Source organism: Botryllus schlosseri, chromosome 1 (genome assembly GCF_051294905.1).
Source record: "Botryllus schlosseri isolate E-star chromosome 1, Bs_hap1, whole genome shotgun sequence".
Classification (NCBI taxonomy): Eukaryota; Metazoa; Chordata; class Ascidiacea; order Stolidobranchia; family Styelidae; genus Botryllus; species Botryllus schlosseri.
The window spans coordinates 40,609,665-40,629,585 of record NC_137236.1 but is presented as its reverse complement, the minus strand read 5'-3'; the positions used below and the strand labels follow the sequence as shown (position 1 = coordinate 40,629,585).

The following is a 19,921-nucleotide window of genomic DNA, read 5'->3' as shown; positions in this document are numbered from 1 at the left end:
CAAATGATTAGTTGCGTGTTTTTGTTAAGTGTTTGATTTCAAGTTAATAAAGACAATAACTGTGTAATGCACATACTTGTGATTCTTGATTCTTGTAGAGTTATAGTTGGTATTGATTCTATAAGTGCGAAAACAGCGACGCGGAATGTGCGAATAATTCGATGCGGCTGAAAGTCGGCGTCAGTAATATTCGGGTTACGTTCGATTCAACAAAAACGCGTTAAGGGATTTGTCAAAGGATTTGAGTTGTGTCGATTTAAAACATTCAGATACGAATCGACTTGATTTGTGTAGTGAGTTTCATTTCAAGTTGATAAGCTAACACATTGATTGAATATTTTCATGGATCTTATCACACAACTAAAGTCAGCCACTATTCTGGAGGCGTGAAACATATAGCGATCGCGGGCGAGTGACAAATTGTCGGTTTTCCAATCACCGCCTGCGACGGTTCTGTGACAAACTAATTACCGAAATATTACCTTGTGGGCGGGTATGAGGAATTGCTATGTCTGAAGTATTATCCGGTGAGTGGTCGTTGGATTTTAAAATTATATCACATCCTTTTGAATAAGCGTTCACTTCACAAAGGATTAGGGTTAGAGCGGAAATAAGTGACAATTTGTCGCTATTCAAGTTACCGACACTGGCGGTCTGTTATTCGTTACTAGTTAAATCTTACCAGCGAAATCAAGTTCTGTGACAAACTGCTTACTAAAATTTCACCGCGTGAGCGATCGGTTTGGCTATGACACCAAGTCGTGAAAGATGGTTATGTCCGAGACATTATCTTGTCAGTGATCGCGGGGTTTTGCAAATATTTCACACCTTTTTGAATAAGCGTTAACTTCACAAAGGATTACGGCTAGAATAGAAATAAGTGACAATTTGTTGGTATTCAAGTCTCGCCGGGGGTGTATCTGTTATTCGGCACTTATTACACTTATCACGAAATTATAGTGAGAACATAAAGCATCAAGTTGTTGTTTTCGAATTTTGATGCCGAGGTGATAAATTTACGCATTCAATTATAATTCAACTTCGGTTGTGTATTGAGTGATAGATCGATATGCCGGAAGTGGTATCTTGTGAGCGATCGTAGGATTTTACAAATATTTCACATCTTTTTGAAGTGTTAGTTTGCGAGCGCGGTTATTGTTGATATTCGAATCGCCGGCTACGCCGGCTCTGCGGTAAACTAATTACCAAAATATTACCTTGGAAGTGATTCCTAGATTTAGCAAACTATTTCGCACTGACTGACCTAGTGTAATAATCGATAGTAGCACACGGCTGGACGAGAAATAATTCAGCGCGCAGGTCGTTCGGAATATAGGTCGCACGCACTGCGTAAATCCTCTTGCAAGCCACGTTTCCGTTTGTGCGGTTATTGTTGGTGACTCGTACATATTCAACACCGCGCGAGAGATGCCTGAAAGTACGAATCACGACCGCACCCATAAGAACACATGGCGAGTCACCACAGATCCCGTAAGAATACATGACAGACACATTTATCGTCGTTAGCATGTCGCCGCACGTATACCAAAAAACATTAGCATGTCACCACGAGTTTCCCAGCCGCGTGCGAGCGATCCCTATACTGAAAAGAGTTACCGTGCGAGAGGGGCCATAAGACGCAATAGCCGCATACGACCGCACCCATAAGAACACATGGCGAATCACCACCACAACCTATACGCGAAAGTACGACATGCGAGAGATGCCTATACCCGAAAGGGCGATGTGCCACCACGAGTTTTCCATGCGATGTGCGAGAGATGCCTATACCCGAAAGTGCGACATGCGAGCGGGCCCATAAGAACCAATGGCGATGTGCGAGCGGAAGGGGGGGTCTAAAAGCGCGATATGCCAACACGAGTTTCACGGCACCATGCCGCCGCAGCCTATACCCGAAAAGGTAACCATGCCACCCCCGCCATAAGACACAATGGCACCATGCCACCCCCGCCATAAGACATAAGGGTCACCATGCCACCCCCGGTTTCTCGGCACCATGCCACCCCGCCCATAAGAACCCCACGCCAATGTGCGAGCGATCGTACTAACTACTTAGGTGCCGCCGTGCCGGCTTGTGACTTCATATTGAATACTTGTCAATTGTCGACAACATCATAGTTGCACTAGAACGCAATTTACTCCATGCCATTGCTGTGCACAGCATTAAAATTCAGTTCAATTATGATAAATCAGCAGATGTGGTTGTTGCATATATAATAGCATCTTATGAAATAGGTCGGAGCCGGAGCTACTCCTCAAATAACGGGCTCCAGCTCCGGCTCCGGCTCCGGCTAAATTTTATGTAGAGCTCCGGCTCCGGCTCCAGCTCCGGCGAAAATGCACGGCTCCGGGGCTCAGGCTCCGGGCTCCGGCTTCGGCTCCAAAGTTCTGGTAACAATCGTATCTATATCTGAACACGGTTACCGTGATATGCGTTGAGTCGACCTTTGCTGGTATAGGTCGATTTTGATGGTGTAATGGAGTGCTGTATAGGAAGTATTCGAAGACAAAGCCTGGATGTCCCATAATGTATCAACTGGTAGTGCCAAGATCATGGCGCAGGGAACTCTTCAATCATCTTCATAGTCTTCGGACTGCAGGTCACCTTGGACGTGACAAGACTTACTGGAAGATGAGAGAACGCTACTACTGGCCTGGTATGAAACGCATGGTGGAGCACTGGGTGAAATTTTGCAAGACTTGTACGGCTACCAAGTCACCTCATGGTATTCACCAAGCTGCTTTGTGCAAGATGCTTTGTGCTGAACCTTTAGATAGAGTGTCGCTTGATTTTGTTGGGCCATTGCCTGAGACTGACGAGGGGTATTTGCACAATGCACATGTTGGTGCTTACTGATTACTTTTCGAAATGGGTTGAAGTGTATCCGATGCGTGTTAAATCTGCTCAGAATACTGCAGAAATTCTGGTGTCCCAATTTTTCACCAAATATGGGTGCCCACGGATAATTCATACTGACCAAGGGGGACAATTCGAGGGGGAACTTTTTCAGCACATGTGTTTGCTCTTTGATATTAGGAAGACACGTACCACTCCCTATCATCCCCGTTCGGATGGACTCTGTGAGCGTATGAACAGAACGCTGCAGCAAATGCTTACTAGTTTTGTTGATGATTCTAGGTCTGATTGGGCTGACCATTTGCCGTATATTTTGATGGCTTATCGCTCAACAGTTCATCATTCCACTGGTTATACCCCGAATCGCCTGTTTATGGGTCGTGAGATATCTCTTCCTACAGATATCATGTATGGACACCCCTCCAATAATGAGATAGCGAAATGCTATGTGGACTATGTGAATTGGTTTCGTGATGCATGTTCAGATGCTTTTACTTTTGCTCGAGAACATCTATCTAAGTCTGCAGTAAGGCAGAAACGTGATTTTGATAGTGCGGTGAGACCGCTGGCTTTTGCGGTGGGTGACTATTGTTGGTATTTCTATCCTCCTAAAAAGAGAAAATTGTCCTCTGGATGGTCAGGACCCTATGTAATTGTTGAGCAAATTTCAGAGTGTGTTTACCGCATACAGAAAGTTGGAACTCAGAATTTTCGCAAGTCTCATGTTGATTACCTGATGCCTTATAATCGTGACGATGGGGAAAGTAGTGATGTTTTTGAACCGGTAATAGCAGATGTTTCTGATCATGGTGATGAGATTTTTGATATTGTGAATGACCAGGACGTGCCTGAAACTGTATATACTACAAGGTCGAAGCGACTTGTCAGGCGTCCTAGGTATTTGTTGGATTATGAGTCATGATTATTGTTTATTTTGATAATTGTTAGTTTTTGGTTAGATGTGAGAGTGAATTTTTTATTATGTAATTCCCTCTACTTTTGGGGGGAGCAGTGTGACAGCCCACCCGTTATGGGTGTATGTTATGATTGTTTGTTAATATCATAGCCTTTACAAACTAGCCTGGAAGCGGCAGACCGATTCAGTGCTTTTGTTGTTCCGTGCAGCGACACCGCGTGTAAGACTGCGACTTTCATTTTCTGCGGCCATTTGCTACTTAGACCTGTGCGTATTTTGTATCTAGCCGATGGATCTTACTGAGGAAGAACTCGAAGAAATATTTAATGACGTAAGTAATAGCTATAGTAACTGATGATATACTAATTATTTCATGTTCTTAATAAAGGAGTGAAAGTCAAACGGAACTAGGGAGTACCCCCCCTTGGCCCTTGCTGTTGTGTTGAAAAGGGCCTCTTGAAGTTAAATGACGTTTTTGCTCATATGTTTCAGAATGAAGAGGACATAGTTGGAACGTCAGATAGGGAGGGATGTTCGGAGAGTCAAACTGTGGAGATATTGATATCGGATGTTAACTGTGAGGAACTATTGGACACCGGAATATGTACTTTAGGATTGGAAATAACGATAAGAAAGGAAACAGACCTATACAAAGAACTATTGCAAGATATAAAGAAAACTGTATCATTCGAAAGTAAAAAGGAAATGATGCTATCATACTCTGCCCTCATGCAAAAGACCTACATTTGCTGCTTAGATATACCTGAAAGTCGTGTCAAGCAATTGCTGAAGACGATGATTCCTGGAGCAATTAAAAAAGCTACGGACTGGGGAGTTTCAAAGTATAAGAGTGTATTGATAACTGATGATGACCTGAAAGTAATTAAATATATATGTGGTGCTATATTGAAGTGGGCTGTCAAAAAGTTTCCTGGTGAATGGAGAGATTGGTGTAAAAACCAAGTATCTAAGAACCCTCTACCAATGGAATTCGAACCTAAAAACAGAGGAGGACTGATATGCCCAAATGAAAGATTTTTTTACCTAATGAAAGAAGTCGAAATTTATTTTCAAAAGCAAAAAAACTCACGGTTTATTGACATGAGAAGCATTCTCGGGAATGTCAATATTCCATTACATTTTCCACATTGTGACCAGACCCTTGTGAAACTCCTCATTTCTAAATATGTGAGAACAAGAACTCATACATACTGCCTGGCTGCGACGAGAAATTATCATGAACAAAAGAAATATAAATCTAGAGCTTCCAAAGCACTGCGAGATCGTATCCGAAGCTGAATATGGTCTCAACATTATCGAAACTGGTTCTTCATATTTCCGACACATGCTACTTCATTTCCTTTGCATATTTCCGTTTCCATTTTATATTGCTTTCTATTATTTTCTTTCAGTGTACACTTTGCATGCATTTAAATGTTCTCTGAGGCCAAGTTGGGTGTCATATTAGAAAATTAAAAAACAATTACTCCAAGTCTCCCTTGTAACTTTTCATTATGACAATCTTGTGGTGTTTTTAGAGTTTTTTATTGGAAAAAAAATATCAATAGATTACTGGCTGCTCGTCACTTCGTTCATTCTTTGCAATTATTTGTCAATTACTACATTGGAACGAAAAAAAATGCAAAGTTTTGGTATGCATGAATAGCCCAATGATTGAGTGTTAAACTTTGTTACTTTTGCATTACAATGACAAAATTTGCTGTCAAGTTGCTGGAATTGTGAAGTAGTGACCGAGTTCTATTCTTTAATTGAGAAAGAATTAGATAGTTTTGCCTACAGAGAGACATGAAAAAGGCCTGGTGTGGAAAGGGATCCGGTAAATACTGCTGTTTGCCGGGGTGTACAAGTTCTCAGAGAAGTGGGATTCGCCTGTATAAAGTTCCAAATGAGAAAGATGGTAGCTCCCATTCTGCAGATCAAGAATGGGCATCCAATTTTCATCAGGTTAACAACTCGTTCTAAACTCTGATCACTTTATTGTAGGGTTGCCATATTTTGGAAGGGGGAAAGGAGGACACTTTTACCAATTCAGATAAGTTAGTTGGTCAAAACTGAAATCAGTCGATTTCGCTATTTTTGCTGAAGGGTTGACTAAAAAAAGGTCGTCGCTTTTGATCGAACCACGAATTTCCATTATCTTAGCTGTAAAGGACGAATCACCAAAAAGGAGGATATTTAGGCGTCCTCAGAGGACATTTTCAAAAACCTGAAAAAGGAGGACAAATCCTACGTATGGTAACCCTACTCTATTGCCACCTCTAGTGAATACCTGCTCGTCCGGTACCTACTGTTGTTACCAATCCATCTATTCATTGACCCCAAAAACCACAATGCAATCCATGAACATCAAGTATCCTTTCATTTCAGCGTTTATTGAAATACAGGGATGATTCTCAATTTCGTAATCGTCTGAAGACGAAGGAAGTGTACATTTGCGAGAAGCATTTTGCTTCAGGAGACATAGTGGCCAACAGCAAACGATCCCGGATCAAATGGGGAGCTCTGCCTACGGAAAATCTCCCAAAAAAATCACACGAGTGCACTCCAAATTCTGCTAGAAGAACAATTGTCAAATATTCACTTACAATTTCTTACCCGAATAAGAAAGATTATGGTTCTATTGATGATGTTTACACTGATTTTGTTTTGCATCCTATTGTAAACTGGAGAGCCCACAAAATCGATGAAAACAGGCTGCACTTGACATATTACAAAGACCCCGACATTCACGCGTGTCCATACATGAGTCTCTTGATTCGGCATCAATCTTCTTCCTTTGAACTGTCTTTAGCCATTCAAGGAGTGTATGCATCAGCATACTCACATACTCTTACTTTGGAATTTTCGCTTCAAAAGCTGCTTCGGGATTTGAAAAAGTTGGATGTCTGTGACGGGTATGCAGATTTTAGCGTGGAGGATAACCTCTGGAGAGTACGTTGCACTGCAACAAAAGAGGGAGGAAAGTTGGTCGAAAAATCGAGGTCAGTTAAGTTTTTCGTGTATTGGATCTGAGAAAATTAAAATTACAAAGTTGAATAGACTTACAAAAGTTGGCAAAGAATATAAAAAAAACTTCAGAATTACGACCAAGTACATTGCAATGAGGTAGTTTGCAAGTTTCCAAGCAAAGCAGATACTTAATCATATATTCTTATATTATAAATATTATTGTCCTTATTTTAAAACTGTGACGCAATTATACTAACAATTTCGAGGATGTTACTTTTGCAGACATTATACCAAAACATGCGAGGTTGTCATCTCCAAAGATGGATCTGTATGTGCAGAATGCATGAAGTCACATGTTAAATTTGATGAAAAGCAAAGGAGTAAATATCGCAGGCTGTCCAAATTGCAGGAGGTACCTATAAAGCAAGCAGAAAGGGCCAGTCGAGAAAGACTAGAACAATCATGGTCTTTGTGTCAGACACGGTCAGTTGAAACATTGAATGCGTTTTACATATTGTAAGAGAGTTAGTTATGGGGCGATATAAACAATATAGGATAATATATTGGTAAGTGGTAACAGATTGGCTCGAACTAAATCGAGAATTCACCTATAAATTTTATCCAGAATTTCTGATCTTGAGTCACTGCTGGAAGCTAAGGGTGTAACATTAGGTGAAGGAATGGCTAATTTTGTGGAGGAAATTGCTAGCACTGACAATTTCCTGAAGGAATGGTGGGAGACGCAGTTAGCTTTGCAGGCTGAAAAGTCCAAATTTCAAAGAAGATTTCCGCCATCGGTAGTAAGGTAAATTGAAAACAGTCTTTGTGTTTGGGACCTAAGATATAAATATTCTTCATTTGTACGCCAAATCACCAGCAGCATACAAGTTAATTCGGAAAATATTGATTTTGCCTTCACCCCGGACATTAAATACCACCAGAAACAAAGACTTTGGAATATGTGGGTATGGCTTTCAAACCAAGGCCGCAGAGATCACAAGAGATGCTGTTGCAAAAGCTTCAAAAGAATGTGACAGATATGTTGTTCTTGCTTTGGATGAGATGACAATAAAAGGTTTGGCTTATTGACAGTACGGTATGTCATCATTGTTACGCATTGCTTACCGTCAACTTTCAGAGGAACTTATTTATCAATCTTCAACAAATGCTATCATTGGACTGGTTGACTACGAAAATGAAGTATACACAGGATTGTCAAAATCTTCCGATAAAATGGCCAGTCACATCCTTGCTGCATACATGCGAGGTCAGTGAATTCTGTAAATAAAAGGACATAGTTTAAAACTGGTGCCTCGTGAACTAAAATCCAGGAATAACCAATAAAGACCTAGATGGAGTCATTGCATGTTACCCGACAGCTGGGATAGATTCGTCGGATCTCTTTTTTCTGTTACTGGATCTTCTGGTCGAAGTTCAACTTCAGACAAGTTGTATCATTGAAGGAATTGTTTGTAAGTCCTATTACATCATGTGCCAATGCTTAATTGGCTTACCTCATTTGCTCTTTGGTATCAGAAGTATATTATCATAGTTAATTCTTGAAATATGGTACACTTCTTTAATAAAGATGACTACGTGAGTTTTGTTTAGTTGATGGACTTCCAGCGAACCGAACTGTGATGGCTTTGCTTGGAGATTATAATGATGATCAAGTTCCATATCGCATGAAAAACCCCATTGACACAAAAAGGCACATGATCTTCTACTTCAGGCAACATTCTATTGACTAATCTTACCGTATTTCTAACACAGGTACATATATTTTATACCCGATCCACCACATCTGTTGAAAACCTGCAGAAATAATCTCTTCAACGGTAAAAAGAGTCTGTGGAACATGGGTCCTATTTACAAAAAGCCAATCACTGAGATTATACGGGTATAATTGACTAGCCATTTTTTATTACTGACACTTCATATATATCCAATATCCATATTTGAAAAATAGGAAGACATATCGAGAGGCGATCTTCGCATCTATCCCCAGCTGACTGAGGCCCATGCATCACCAAATGCCTGGCAAAAAATGAATGTCCGTATCGCCGCTCAAACTCTGTCTGCAACTATGGGTGAGCATTATAATTAATGAAGCTTGCACCTCGAATCAGATATTTGCTAACCAGCACCTTCTCATTTTCATAGGCTCTGTAGTTCAAAGCAGAGGATGTGAGGCTTTGGGAAAATTCTTGATGACAATTGATAAATGGTTTGATTATATGAATACTGGTTATCAAGGCAAAAAGTTCAAGGAGTCGAGAGAACCATTCAAATCTGTAACCGACCCACGGTTAAACTGGCTGTCGACGGAATTTTTGGGATACTTAGACAGCTGGGAAACTAATGCCCAAAATTTGAGATTGGTAGGAGAGGTTGACCGATCAAAAATGATTTTGAGTGATGCAACCAGAAATGGTTTGCGCATTGCCACCAAATCAATGGTCGAAATTGTGAAAAATACCCTGGGCAGTGGAGCAGACTTTGTGATGACAAGAAAAGTAAATCAGGACACTTTGGAGGCATACTTCGGTATGCAAAGAGAACGTGGGGCAAGGACAAATAATCCAACAATATGTCAGTTTGCTACCAACATGTTGAACTTGGCTGTGTTGAAGCAACCAATTGAAGCACCAACAAGTTCCAACGTTAAGTTATGACTATGTAGGACATAGCTACAGTATGATCGATATTTTTTAAATATACTGTTCTTTGCAATGATATGCTGTTAGTTTGCAATTTTTCAGTCATTTTATAGTATGGTTCTGCTGTTTCCAGGGACAAGTTTAGAAGCATAAATCGTCCGAAAAAAACGCGGTAAATAATTATTACTCACATTGTTGAGTATTCCGTTGAGTTGCAGAGTCATATCCAATGTCACACCAATAATAGTTATGATCCCAGTAGAGAGGATCTATACCCCCGGCACCAGCAGTACTTTACAGATATTTGTTGTGAAGATGAAAGTGACGGCAGTTAACATCCGATATCAATATCTCCAGTTTGAATCTCAAAACATCCCTCTTCATTTGACGTTACAACTACGTCCTCTTCATTCTGAAACATAATATGAGCAACACGTCATCCATCTTTTCAACAAGCTTGGATCAACAGAACAGCAACGGGGAGAGTAGGCCTACTCCCTGATTCCGTTTGATTTCACTGCTCTATTGAAATAATTTGTCTATCATCAGTTACCACAAGAAAGGACGTAGTTTATTTTTGTCCTTGATGTTTTATAGCTATTACTTACGTCTTTAAACATTTCTTTGAGTTCTTCCTCAGTCAGATCGATCGGGTAGATATGCAGAATACACACATCTCCAAGTATCAAATGGCTGCAGAAATTGAAAGTCGCAGTCTTACACGCGGTGTCGCTGCACGGAACAACAAAAGCACTGAATCGGTCTGCCGCTTCCAGGCTAGTTTGTAAAGGCTATGTTAATATTGTGATCGTACTGTTATTTCTAGGGCCGCCAAGTGTCTAGCACCGACTACGTGAAATGGACACTTGGTGGACCCATGACAATGCATGCCCTGCTTGTCTGAACTGGCTGCCGTGAGGTCGCGGAAATAAAGCTGTCTGAAAACTATTGTGAATCTCTTTACATCGACTATATTAGGAGGTCACAGGGTGTGACCGATATGACTCTGGGTAGGGTCAACTAGTCTGATCACACCCTGCATAAACAAATACAGATATTGTGTTATAAATTTGGATGCATTGGTTGGGATCAATCAATTCAGCTCAGCATAAAAATAAAATACTAAAGAAACTACAAATTTGGTGGGAGACAAGCGGATCATTGGTAATGGGAGATGAGGTGACTGAATAATTCCTTTTTGAAGGAGTGGTATGGGAGGTCCCGTATTGAGGAGGGTATAGCATTCCATATGACAGGACCGGCATAGTCGATCGATTTCTTTGTGAGGCTACTGGTGGGTCGATGAAAATAGATGTTGCCCTGGGAAGAAAATCTGGTATTGTGTGAGTGAACAGTTTGAGCAAGGACGAAGAAATCATTGAACACAGGAGGCAATTCATTTGAAAAATATTGATGCATAAATTTAGCTACTTCAAATGTAAAAATATCGTCAAATTTCAGAATATTGTATTTGCGGTAGTACTGGGATAATCTTGTTCGATGGGGTTAGGTTAGGTTAGGATTAGGGTTAGGTTAGGATTAGGGTTAGGATTAGGGTTAGGTTAAGAGTAGGGTTAGGTTAGGATTAGGGTTAGGTTAGGATTAGAGTTAGGTTAGGATTAGGGTTCAGGTCAGGTAATGGTATTGTAACTGTTATTGTTACTCTGGCTGGCCCTGGCCGAATTTACCGAGGGCCGAATTTACCGACGGCCGAATTCACCGACGTCCAAAGTGACCGAGGGCCGAATTCGACGGGCCGAATTTACTTTGGGGCGAGTTTACTGGCAACCTGTCCGTATACTTCGTAGTTTGTTATTGTTGCCATTGATACGATGCGAATTGCATGGTCTGTGATTTTGATTGTTGCGTCATACTTTGCCTTTTTGGTTTTGCTTTTAAATCTGTTTAAATCCCTTTAGTGTGCCGATAACTCTTGAAAAGAGGCACCCGAAAAGTCTTCGAGTTTAATAAATATACTGCTACAATGGATGTTGTATTGAAAGCTATATTCAAGTTCTGTACCACGAACCAGCTATTGATCGTAAGAAAGTGTGCTTTTAATTACCCATGTGTTCTTGCAATAAGAGAAATATGGACGCGCTCCGTGACCTTATGAATAGAAATCCCAAAGCTTTGAAATTCGATCCACGACATGGTTGCGCTCGATAGAGTCCGTCCAGTCATGAAGTTTATTGGAACACAGGTGCCCGTTCAAACTAATCGAATAAATTTAGAATTTGCGCCAGCGAGAATCTCGTGTTGCATCAATCATTTACATCGCAATTCAACGCCGTGCACCGCACAATCACCATCATCATTGGTTTATTAGCAATTTTATCAATTCAATACACCACAAAAATGTGATACAATGAAAGGAAAGGAAGATGTCGAAGCGACTATGAGTTGTCTATGGAATCAGACACCCACCTTGGCCTATAGGCGATGTAAAGAGGAGGCATGCACACTGAATGAAAGTAAGAAAGATAGTATAGAAAAGGAAGCGACAAGAAATAGGGCGGCATGTCATCGAAAGCGAGATCGATAGGTCAGTCGTGGTCCGGTAATCTTGAGGATGGACTGTATTTGCGCCGTATTAATAACAAATCAAACAGTGACAAGTGACATCGAGGGAATACGAGTGTATAAAGCAGACAAGAGTTAGTAGCCTACAGATGAAAGCAAACGAGAAAGCGCGCGTGTAATCAGTAATTCCTCAACTTGCCTACTGCACAATGGGGTTCCTTCCAAGTCTGACATAGCGACAATTCTTTGAGCTGCATTGTTGCAGTTCCTGACAAAAGTTGGCAAAGCCTTGTCAGAGTAATAAATCTGCGCACTTTGCGCAGGAATGACTTTCGATTCGCAGGCATGAAATTTGTTCATTGCACATGCACAAGGACACTGTCCTATTTCGCGCTCCAAGCCTCCAGTTAAGGAGACTATCACGGAACTAACTCAAGAATTGTTTTGTAAACGAATATAAGCGCAAATAGAATTTAATTAGAAGGAGAACGCGAATTCGTTCGTCTGGTCGAGAGAGATGGTGTTTCGAGCGCAAGCGTGTCGAAATCGACATTGCTTCGATTGTCTGATTGCTAATCACGATCAGTCTAGGGCAAGTTTTTGCAACTTTTGCAACTTCTTTTTTACAGCTTCCGGCAGCTTCCTAAATACTCATAAGATATGTAGAATGCTGTTTCAAGCTGTTTGAAGGAATCTTATAGTGAAACTTATTGCAACTTTTGTCCTTTTTTCCATGCAACTTTTTGCAACATTTTGCAACTTTCTCGATTTTTTATGAAAGTATTGTCGATTCTGGTGAAATACGACTGGAACACCGTTAATCAGCACCGAAGTAAGGCTTTTACGGGTATTTCGGGAGCTGAGCCGGGAAATTGACCTTTTTTTAGTCAAGCAAGCAAAATGTGGTCAAAATGCAACTTCTGCAACTTTTTTTAAAAATAAATGCTACTTTCCACGGATTTAACTGCAACAAAAACTTGCCTTACTAATCACGGATTACAATTTATTGGGGCGTGTTATGCACTAGTTCGTCGTCGCCAACGAAGCTGCGTATTCGATTATTCTCGCGCGTATCGGTTAATGGTAAATAGTTGGCATTTACGCGCTATCACAGACTCGCTATAATTGACAGCGCTGATGATTTGAAATCGCAGACGGAGGGCGCATAATCTTATTGTATGGGGTGGCCGTGACTCGGCGCCTATGAGTGTGCGAATTGGGATTTTGTATTAAATGCCACTTATTGAAATACGGTTTTAATGTGGCGGGAGCGAGTCGAAGGCAGCGGTGAAAGTTTCAGTTATGATTCTTTATGAATATAATGTTTGAAATTGCTGATTCGCCTCACAAACAAACCACATGAAACGGACGAGGTAACAATAATGGTTAAGATACATTTGTCGGAAACGAAATGATCAGGGCTTACAGCTTATGTTATCGTTAGCTTGCAGTACAGTAATAGATTCCGTATGCCTGATAGATGGGGTGTTCGCAACTGTGTAATTTGTCTTTGACATAAAATCTGGCGCAAATATAGAAAGCGGCTTTTCACTCCTAAGAACACGCATGTCCGGCCTAGCCAAATCCTCGTTGAAATTGTTGATTGAAGTGGTCAATAAAATCGGGCAATGCGTACATATTAGGGTTGTCCATAATTTGGAAAATCTTACAAATCCTCGGTTGTAATGTCTTATTCGATGGATTATTGATAGTGTAACATCCTGGGAATTGAATATTGTAATGGGTCAGTGATCGCATTGTTTTGTCACAGTTGATTGGCTAGTGTGAGCTTTCTTCGTGGAAGCTGGTAGAATGTTCTTTGCGATTCTGGCTGCACGTGTTATTGAGCGCGCGGTCGTGTAGTAGGAAGCTGAGGAATGCTAGTGAACTGTGTATTTGTACTTGCAATGTAGTGTAGTGCCTGTATATCTCTGTGAGGTACTGATTGGAGTATTTGGTTGTATTAAGTGGCTTGGCATTAAATTCGTAATTTGTAAATACTCCTGGGTGTACTTGATGGCATGCTGGTGGTAGCGGGTCGCCGACGAGAGGGTTTCTGAACCGAAGAACAACGACGTCCCTGTTAGGTCGACAGCGCCGTATCAGGGTCGCTACAATTTGGCGAGCACGCCAGGACCTCTCTTTGACGGTGACGGTTGGAAAGATATGGTTTGGAAAGCATCCGGATTGAAGCAATTATGCTGTGGGGATGATAACCATTATCTTTCGGAAAAGCTACGAGTAGGCATCAAGGAACACAATGAACGGATGGACAGGATGCAGCAAGAGTTTGAAAATAGCAGGAAGAGGGAGCGACAGTTGGGGTTAACTGTTCTCCCTGGATTAGATGCTATCCTTGGTGGGCTGCTGTCGGTGAGAACGAGTCTTCGGAGACGGAAGACTGGAAGTGATGGCTCAGGTTCTCTGAAGAGCTCGCGTGAAGAAATTGCTGCAGTGCCTGGTGTTACCAAATCTGTCGGGTTGCCACGGAAGCCGGGTGGCGGAAAGCGAGGTGTCGTTCGCGGAAAAGACAGATTCGGGGAAGCCGGTGTTTGTAAACGCAAACAGGAATGTGCTGCTGATGAAGTCGTGAAAGGCAACGGCTCGTGTTTGCCTGAGGCTGAGCAGCATGGAGAGATCTGTCGCGGTGACGATGACAGATGGAAAGCTGATGCTGATGCTGCTGCTGTTAAGGCTGTCTCGACGGTACGATCAGGGCTGATCGTGGAAGGCAACGGGTCGTGTTTGCCTGGGGCTGAGCAGCACGGAGAAGTCTGTCGCGGGGACGATGGCAGAGGGAAAGCCGGTACTGCTGCTGTTGAAGGTGTTTCGACGGTACTGTCTGTGCTGGTCGTGGAAGGCAATGAGCGGAGTTTGCCTGTGACTGAGCAGGGGGGAAGAGTCGGCAGTGCTGATATGGAAAGCGGGGAAGCTGGTATTGATGCTGCTGAGCCTGTATCGACGGTACGGTCGGTGCTTGTCGTGGAAGGCAATGGACCGAGTTTGCCTGTGACTGAGCAGCAGGGAGGAGTCGAACGTGGCGATGTGGAAAGTGGAAAAGCTGACACTGCGGCTGTTAGGACGGTTTCGACTGTAAGTTCGGTGTTGGTCGTGGAAGGCAATGTATCGTGTTTGCCTGGGATCAAGCAGCAGGAATGTGATTGTCACGTTGGCGTAAGCGTGACTGCGTGTGAGAAAGGTGTCGAACTGATGGTGTATGAGCGCTCTGATGCTCATTGGTGTCGGCCTGGAACCGACGGATGCTTCCTGATGGAGGGTCGGAGGCTGACTGTAATTGGTGGGGTGACGTGACCGGATTGTGGAAGTCGAGATGCACTGTGATGACGACTTCGGAATGGACGTTATGGTCAACGATATTGCATTTGATTTAGCGGAACGAAGTGTAATAGGTCCTTTCTTGTGTGTTGTTGAGCTATTTATGTTAGCTGGTACTAGAGCATGGTTGGTTGCTTTGTAGGTCTTGTTTGTGTGATTGAGATTTTTGGGGAAAATCCAATCAAGAAAGGGGAGGGTAGTGTAACATCCTGGGAATTGAATATTGTAATGGGTCAGTGATCGCATTGTTTTGTCACAGTTGATTGGCTAGTGTGAGCTTTCTTCGTGGAAGCTGGTAGAATGTTCTTTGCGATTCTGGCTGCACGTGTTATTGAGCGCGCGGTCGTGTAGTAGGAAGCTGAGGAATGCTAGTGAACTGTGTATTTGTACTTGCAATGTAGTGTAGTGCCTGTATATCTCTGTGAGGTACTGATTGGAGTATTTGGTTGTATTAAGTGGCTTGGCATTAAATTCGTAATTTGTAAATACTCCTGGGTGTACTTGATGGCATGCTGGTGGTAGCGGGTCGCCGACGAGAGGGTTTCTGAACCGAAGAACAACGACGTCCCTGTTAGGTCGACAGCGCCGTATCAGGGTCGCTACAATAAAAAAACGACACTGAGCCTGAAAGAAGCTCACAGAAAGGCCGTTAAGATTTCGTACAAAGCGTTTGAAAGTTGCTGCCGAAGAATAGGCGTGCCACCGACCATAGAACGGCGAGAAGACTAGTAATCAAGAAACCACGGCTCTTGATTGGATAATCGGCTATGCTTCAATGACCACGTCAGCAGAAGCTTGCTGATTAGGTGAACAAGGAGTCTGCTACTGGCGGCGATTCTGAAAGCGCATTGTATGTAGGTTGACAGATAATGATTTAGGATTGATTAGGGGTATGTTGAGGTACGAAATACATGATGAACAAACAACAGCTGCTTCACAAAAACTTCTAAAGCATGACTGCTTTATTGTGAAAGAAACCGCCGTAGCCTATATGCCTTGTTTTCAACGAGGGAAAGAATAGGCGCTTATGCAAGTGGCGACGGGTTCCTAGTTTCAGAAATAATATATCATTATTGAATACAAAGATAAAGCTTAACAATGACACTATAGTTTGTGTGATCTCATTGCGCTCAGGTTGTAGTACATAGTTGAAGTTTTGAAAGCTCTAAGGGTCGGCTGAATCAGCGGGTTATGCTTGGCACTTGTCAGATGCTTGCATCAACATGTATTTACTTGCAAGTGTTGTCAGAGTCCTTGATGATGACGCAGAAAAGAGGCGTAAAAGTAAGCACATAATATGCTGGATATGATATGCCAAATTCCTTAATAATCGCGCAGAAAAGGGGTGTAAAGGTAAACACAGACAATGCTGCATAGTGCATAGTATCCAACATAGTTTGCATATCATATCAAGCAGGGCCTGTGCTTGCATTTAAACCTCGTTTCTGCGACATCATTAGGGACTTTGAAAACATTTACAAGTGAATTCAATTTGCTGCAAACATCTGGTGAGTGCTAAGCCTAACCGTCTGATTCAGCCGATCGCTAGAGCATTCAAAACTTCAACTATGTAAGGCAACCTGAGCCCAATAAGATCACCTAACTTATAGTGTCATTGTTAAGCTTTGTCTTTGAATTCAATAATGATATATTATTTCTGAATCTAGGAATCAATTGCCACTTGCATAAGCGCCTATGCTTACCCTCGTTGAAAACAAGGCATATATAGGCTACAGCGGTTTCCTTCACGATGAAGCGGTCATGCTTTAGATGCTTTTGTGAAGCAGCTGTTGTTTGTACATCATGTATTTCGTACCTCAAGATACCTTGAATCAATCCTAAATCATTATCTGTCAACCTACTTACAATGCGCTTTCAGAATAGCCGCCAGTAGCAGACTCCTTGTTCACCTAATCAGCAAGCTGCTGCTGACGTGGTCATTGAAGCATAGCCGATTATCCAATCAAGAGCCGTGGTTTCTTGATTACTAGTCTTCTCGCCGTTCTATGGTCGGTGACACGCCCATTCTTCGGCAGCTACTTTCAAACGCTTTGCACGAAATCTTAACGGCCTTTCTGTGAGCTTCTTTCAGGCTCAGTGTCGTTTTTTATCAATAATCTATCGAATAAGACATTACAACCGAGGATTTGTAAGATTTTTCAAATTATGGACAACCCTAGTGTCACGGTGGATATTATTTGCTTTATGGCTCACTCGCCACTTGGACTGCTTTGGAGCGCACGTGCACTCATTTCGTGAGCGACGCGGTGAGAGTAGCCAGCTTTGTTTTGTTGTTGTTGGTCTGTTACATTTATTGTTTATTTACGGGAGTATTTGGTTGTTACAAGGATATTACCAGCAATTTTTCAACGGTATTTTAATAAGATATTCGTCCATTTGGAGTTCTTGTTTCGTACCAGTTGGGGAGGAGATCCAGAGTCAGCCTACTTCAATCACATTCTTCATAAGTCTCTACTTGGAGACGACAAAGGTTGAAAAATTGAGTGTATTCCATTAACTTCGTTATGGATCCTCCATCTACAGTCAAAGACTTCGATGCGCAAGTCGATGATATTACTTTTGGTCCAAGAAGAGACCCTAATGCCTATAAGGAGATTACAGTCAAAGGCTTCGATATGCAAGTCACTGACAATATTTTGGCCGGTCTAGCAAGAGACTTCCACGCTGCCGATACCTACTTTACTAAATGTTTGAGTGGAGCTACTCCCCGAACTGTTCTGGCTGCAAAAGACAGTCTTGACGAGACATTCCATCGAGTCAATACCCAGTTGAACAATCTTACTACCGGTATCAAAGAAAAGATAACCGAGGACAGTGTCTATGCCGAATCAATATTAGAAAGAATTTTGTCATTTTGTGACCTGTGTCTATATGTAAAGAATATTGCTGATGGCACATTCCGTAAACTTATTACTGCTGAAAGTGTAAGTATGTCACTTGACAACTTACAGACATTGTGGACGCATGAAGAAGACAATTTGAAAAGGTTGGAATGGGAACTTTTCAATGCTCAGTCAAAACTTGAACGGTATAAAGCAATTGTTTCGTCACAATTTGGATCATTAGCTTCTGTAACCAGTCATAAAGGTTGCTGCGGCTTGGATAGTAATGACACCCACAACAAAGGACTGCCAGTTGGCAACGCTATTAATGATAAACCACTCACAGAAGACTTTCTCGATACTCGGGCCATTACCACTCAATGTCAAACTTTCGCGACTTGCCCTACTCCACTTGTTGTAGGATGTTCGTTGTCAGAGAAGATATCCAATTACCGGTTCTCAGCCCAACGTAATGGGTCGGCTGTGAAACCAGTTATTTCATCCGACTACCTATTCTCAGTCCCCTGTAATGGGCCGGCTGTGAAACCAGATTTGATATTCAGTTGCCGTTACTCAGAAGCCTATAATGGGCCGGCTGCGCAACCTAAAATATCCTCTAATTGTCAATACTCAGCCACCCGTAGTGCGGCGGCTGATGCGACCAACTTTAATCAAGGCTTTCACACTTGTGAAATGTTCATTGATAGTTCTACGCACCCCGCAACAGTTAACACTCACAATTGTGAGCTGCTGCAGCCTGCTCAATGTCCTGTTATTCCACCTTCATCTCCTGTAATTCACCAGGAAAAAGCCAGTGTTAATCCAAATCGCAACGATTTCGTTGAATTTGTCAAGAAGGAAATAGCATTGACTCGGTCACCATTTGGTCCGGTCAACAATGAATTTGATTGTTCACTTGAACCCGAAGACATCGATCCAAACATACCTCACAAGATGTACTCGAAGAATCCGCGCAAAACTGCAATAGAGGTGAATTCTACATCTATGGATTCCGGCTCGATGCGTCGATGTACCTCTGAAAAGGAGCTACGTTCGTCATGTATCCTGTGTCAAGATCTTCATCTTCTCTTCAACTTTGAAGAAATCCAAAAGATGCAAGTTCGGCAACGTCATGGACTCGTAGAAGAGAGTCTGGTACGCCGTAATCGTTCATTCTGTGATCATGATCACAATTATTACCCATCCACATGTCATTGCAAAATTCATGGATGTGGCTGTGCTCAAAGCACTTTATTAAATGACGCATATAAATGTTCGTTATATCCTAAATCGATTGTTGTTGCCAGCAACAACACAGTTACAACTCTATCTCCTGCAATTGCCGAGATAAGTTGTCCTGTACATCTGTCCACACCTTTGGTGATAATCACCTGTCTGGTAGCTTCTACCAGTTTTATCACACATGCATTCCTTATTTCTGAGGCTACCAACTGCCTGTTTACTTTTTTCTTCCTAAACCAATTGGTTATCAGATGTGAACCGCTGACTTGTTTGATTAATACCGCTGCCATCCTTCCCCGCCAGCATAAATTTGTGCCCATATCCGTTAAAGGAATCGGGTAAAGCACGGGCATCAACTTGAATGATGTATTAGCTATTTGTCATTTTCCTGTTATTGAAAATCTTACCCCAAGCGCAGATATTTTTGCACAATGATACCTGAAGGACGCGTCTAATGTCCACCCAATTATTGATCTAAATGATTTTTACTGTATTATTGGTAACAAGTTCTTATGCGTTACCTGGATTACGAAGTCAGCAGTTACTTCATGAT

At 42.0% G+C, this 19,921-nt stretch overlaps 3 protein-coding genes and 1 long non-coding RNA gene across 6 annotated transcripts in view; 2 read left to right on the top strand and 2 right to left on the bottom strand.

Annotated features, from left to right (window-relative positions):
- LOC145436382 (protein bicaudal C homolog 1-like) overlaps nucleotides 1–19,921 on the bottom strand; it is a 788,516-nt gene that overhangs the window by 567,333 nt on the left and 201,262 nt on the right. The window lies entirely within an intron of this gene.
- Nucleotides 3,941–7,564, top strand: LOC145449733 (uncharacterized). 3 transcript variants are annotated; one of them, XM_080328170.1, is made up of 3 exons: nucleotides 3,941–4,129; nucleotides 4,287–5,759; nucleotides 6,183–7,564. In XM_080328170.1, exons 2-3 carry the CDS (start codon nucleotides 5,601–5,603, stop codon nucleotides 6,825–6,827), a joined length of 804 nt encoding a protein of 267 aa, XP_080184296.1. In that variant the 5' UTR covers nucleotides 3,941–4,129; nucleotides 4,287–5,600; the 3' UTR covers nucleotides 6,828–7,564. The 3 variants fall into 3 exon arrangements, with proteins under 3 accessions (XP_080184296.1, XP_080184288.1, XP_080184284.1); XM_080328162.1 differs by having other exon boundaries at nucleotides 3,945–4,125; XM_080328158.1 differs by lacking the exon at nucleotides 6,183–7,564 and having other exon boundaries at nucleotides 3,964–4,125; nucleotides 4,287–5,521.
- LOC145449765 (uncharacterized) lies at nucleotides 6,169–10,223 on the bottom strand. The gene is made up of 4 exons (XR_013918347.1): nucleotides 10,033–10,223; nucleotides 9,616–9,836; nucleotides 7,890–8,042; nucleotides 6,169–6,756 (listed from the first exon to the last, which is right to left on the bottom strand). It is a non-coding gene; the product is annotated as an uncharacterized LOC145449765 (long non-coding RNA).
- On the top strand, nucleotides 7,635–8,703 carry LOC145449753 (uncharacterized). Its single transcript, XM_080328180.1, has 4 exons — nucleotides 7,635–7,839; nucleotides 7,903–8,031; nucleotides 8,096–8,236; nucleotides 8,376–8,703. Exons 1-4 carry the CDS (start codon nucleotides 7,827–7,829, stop codon nucleotides 8,513–8,515), a joined length of 423 nt encoding a protein of 140 aa, XP_080184306.1. The 5' UTR covers nucleotides 7,635–7,826; the 3' UTR covers nucleotides 8,516–8,703.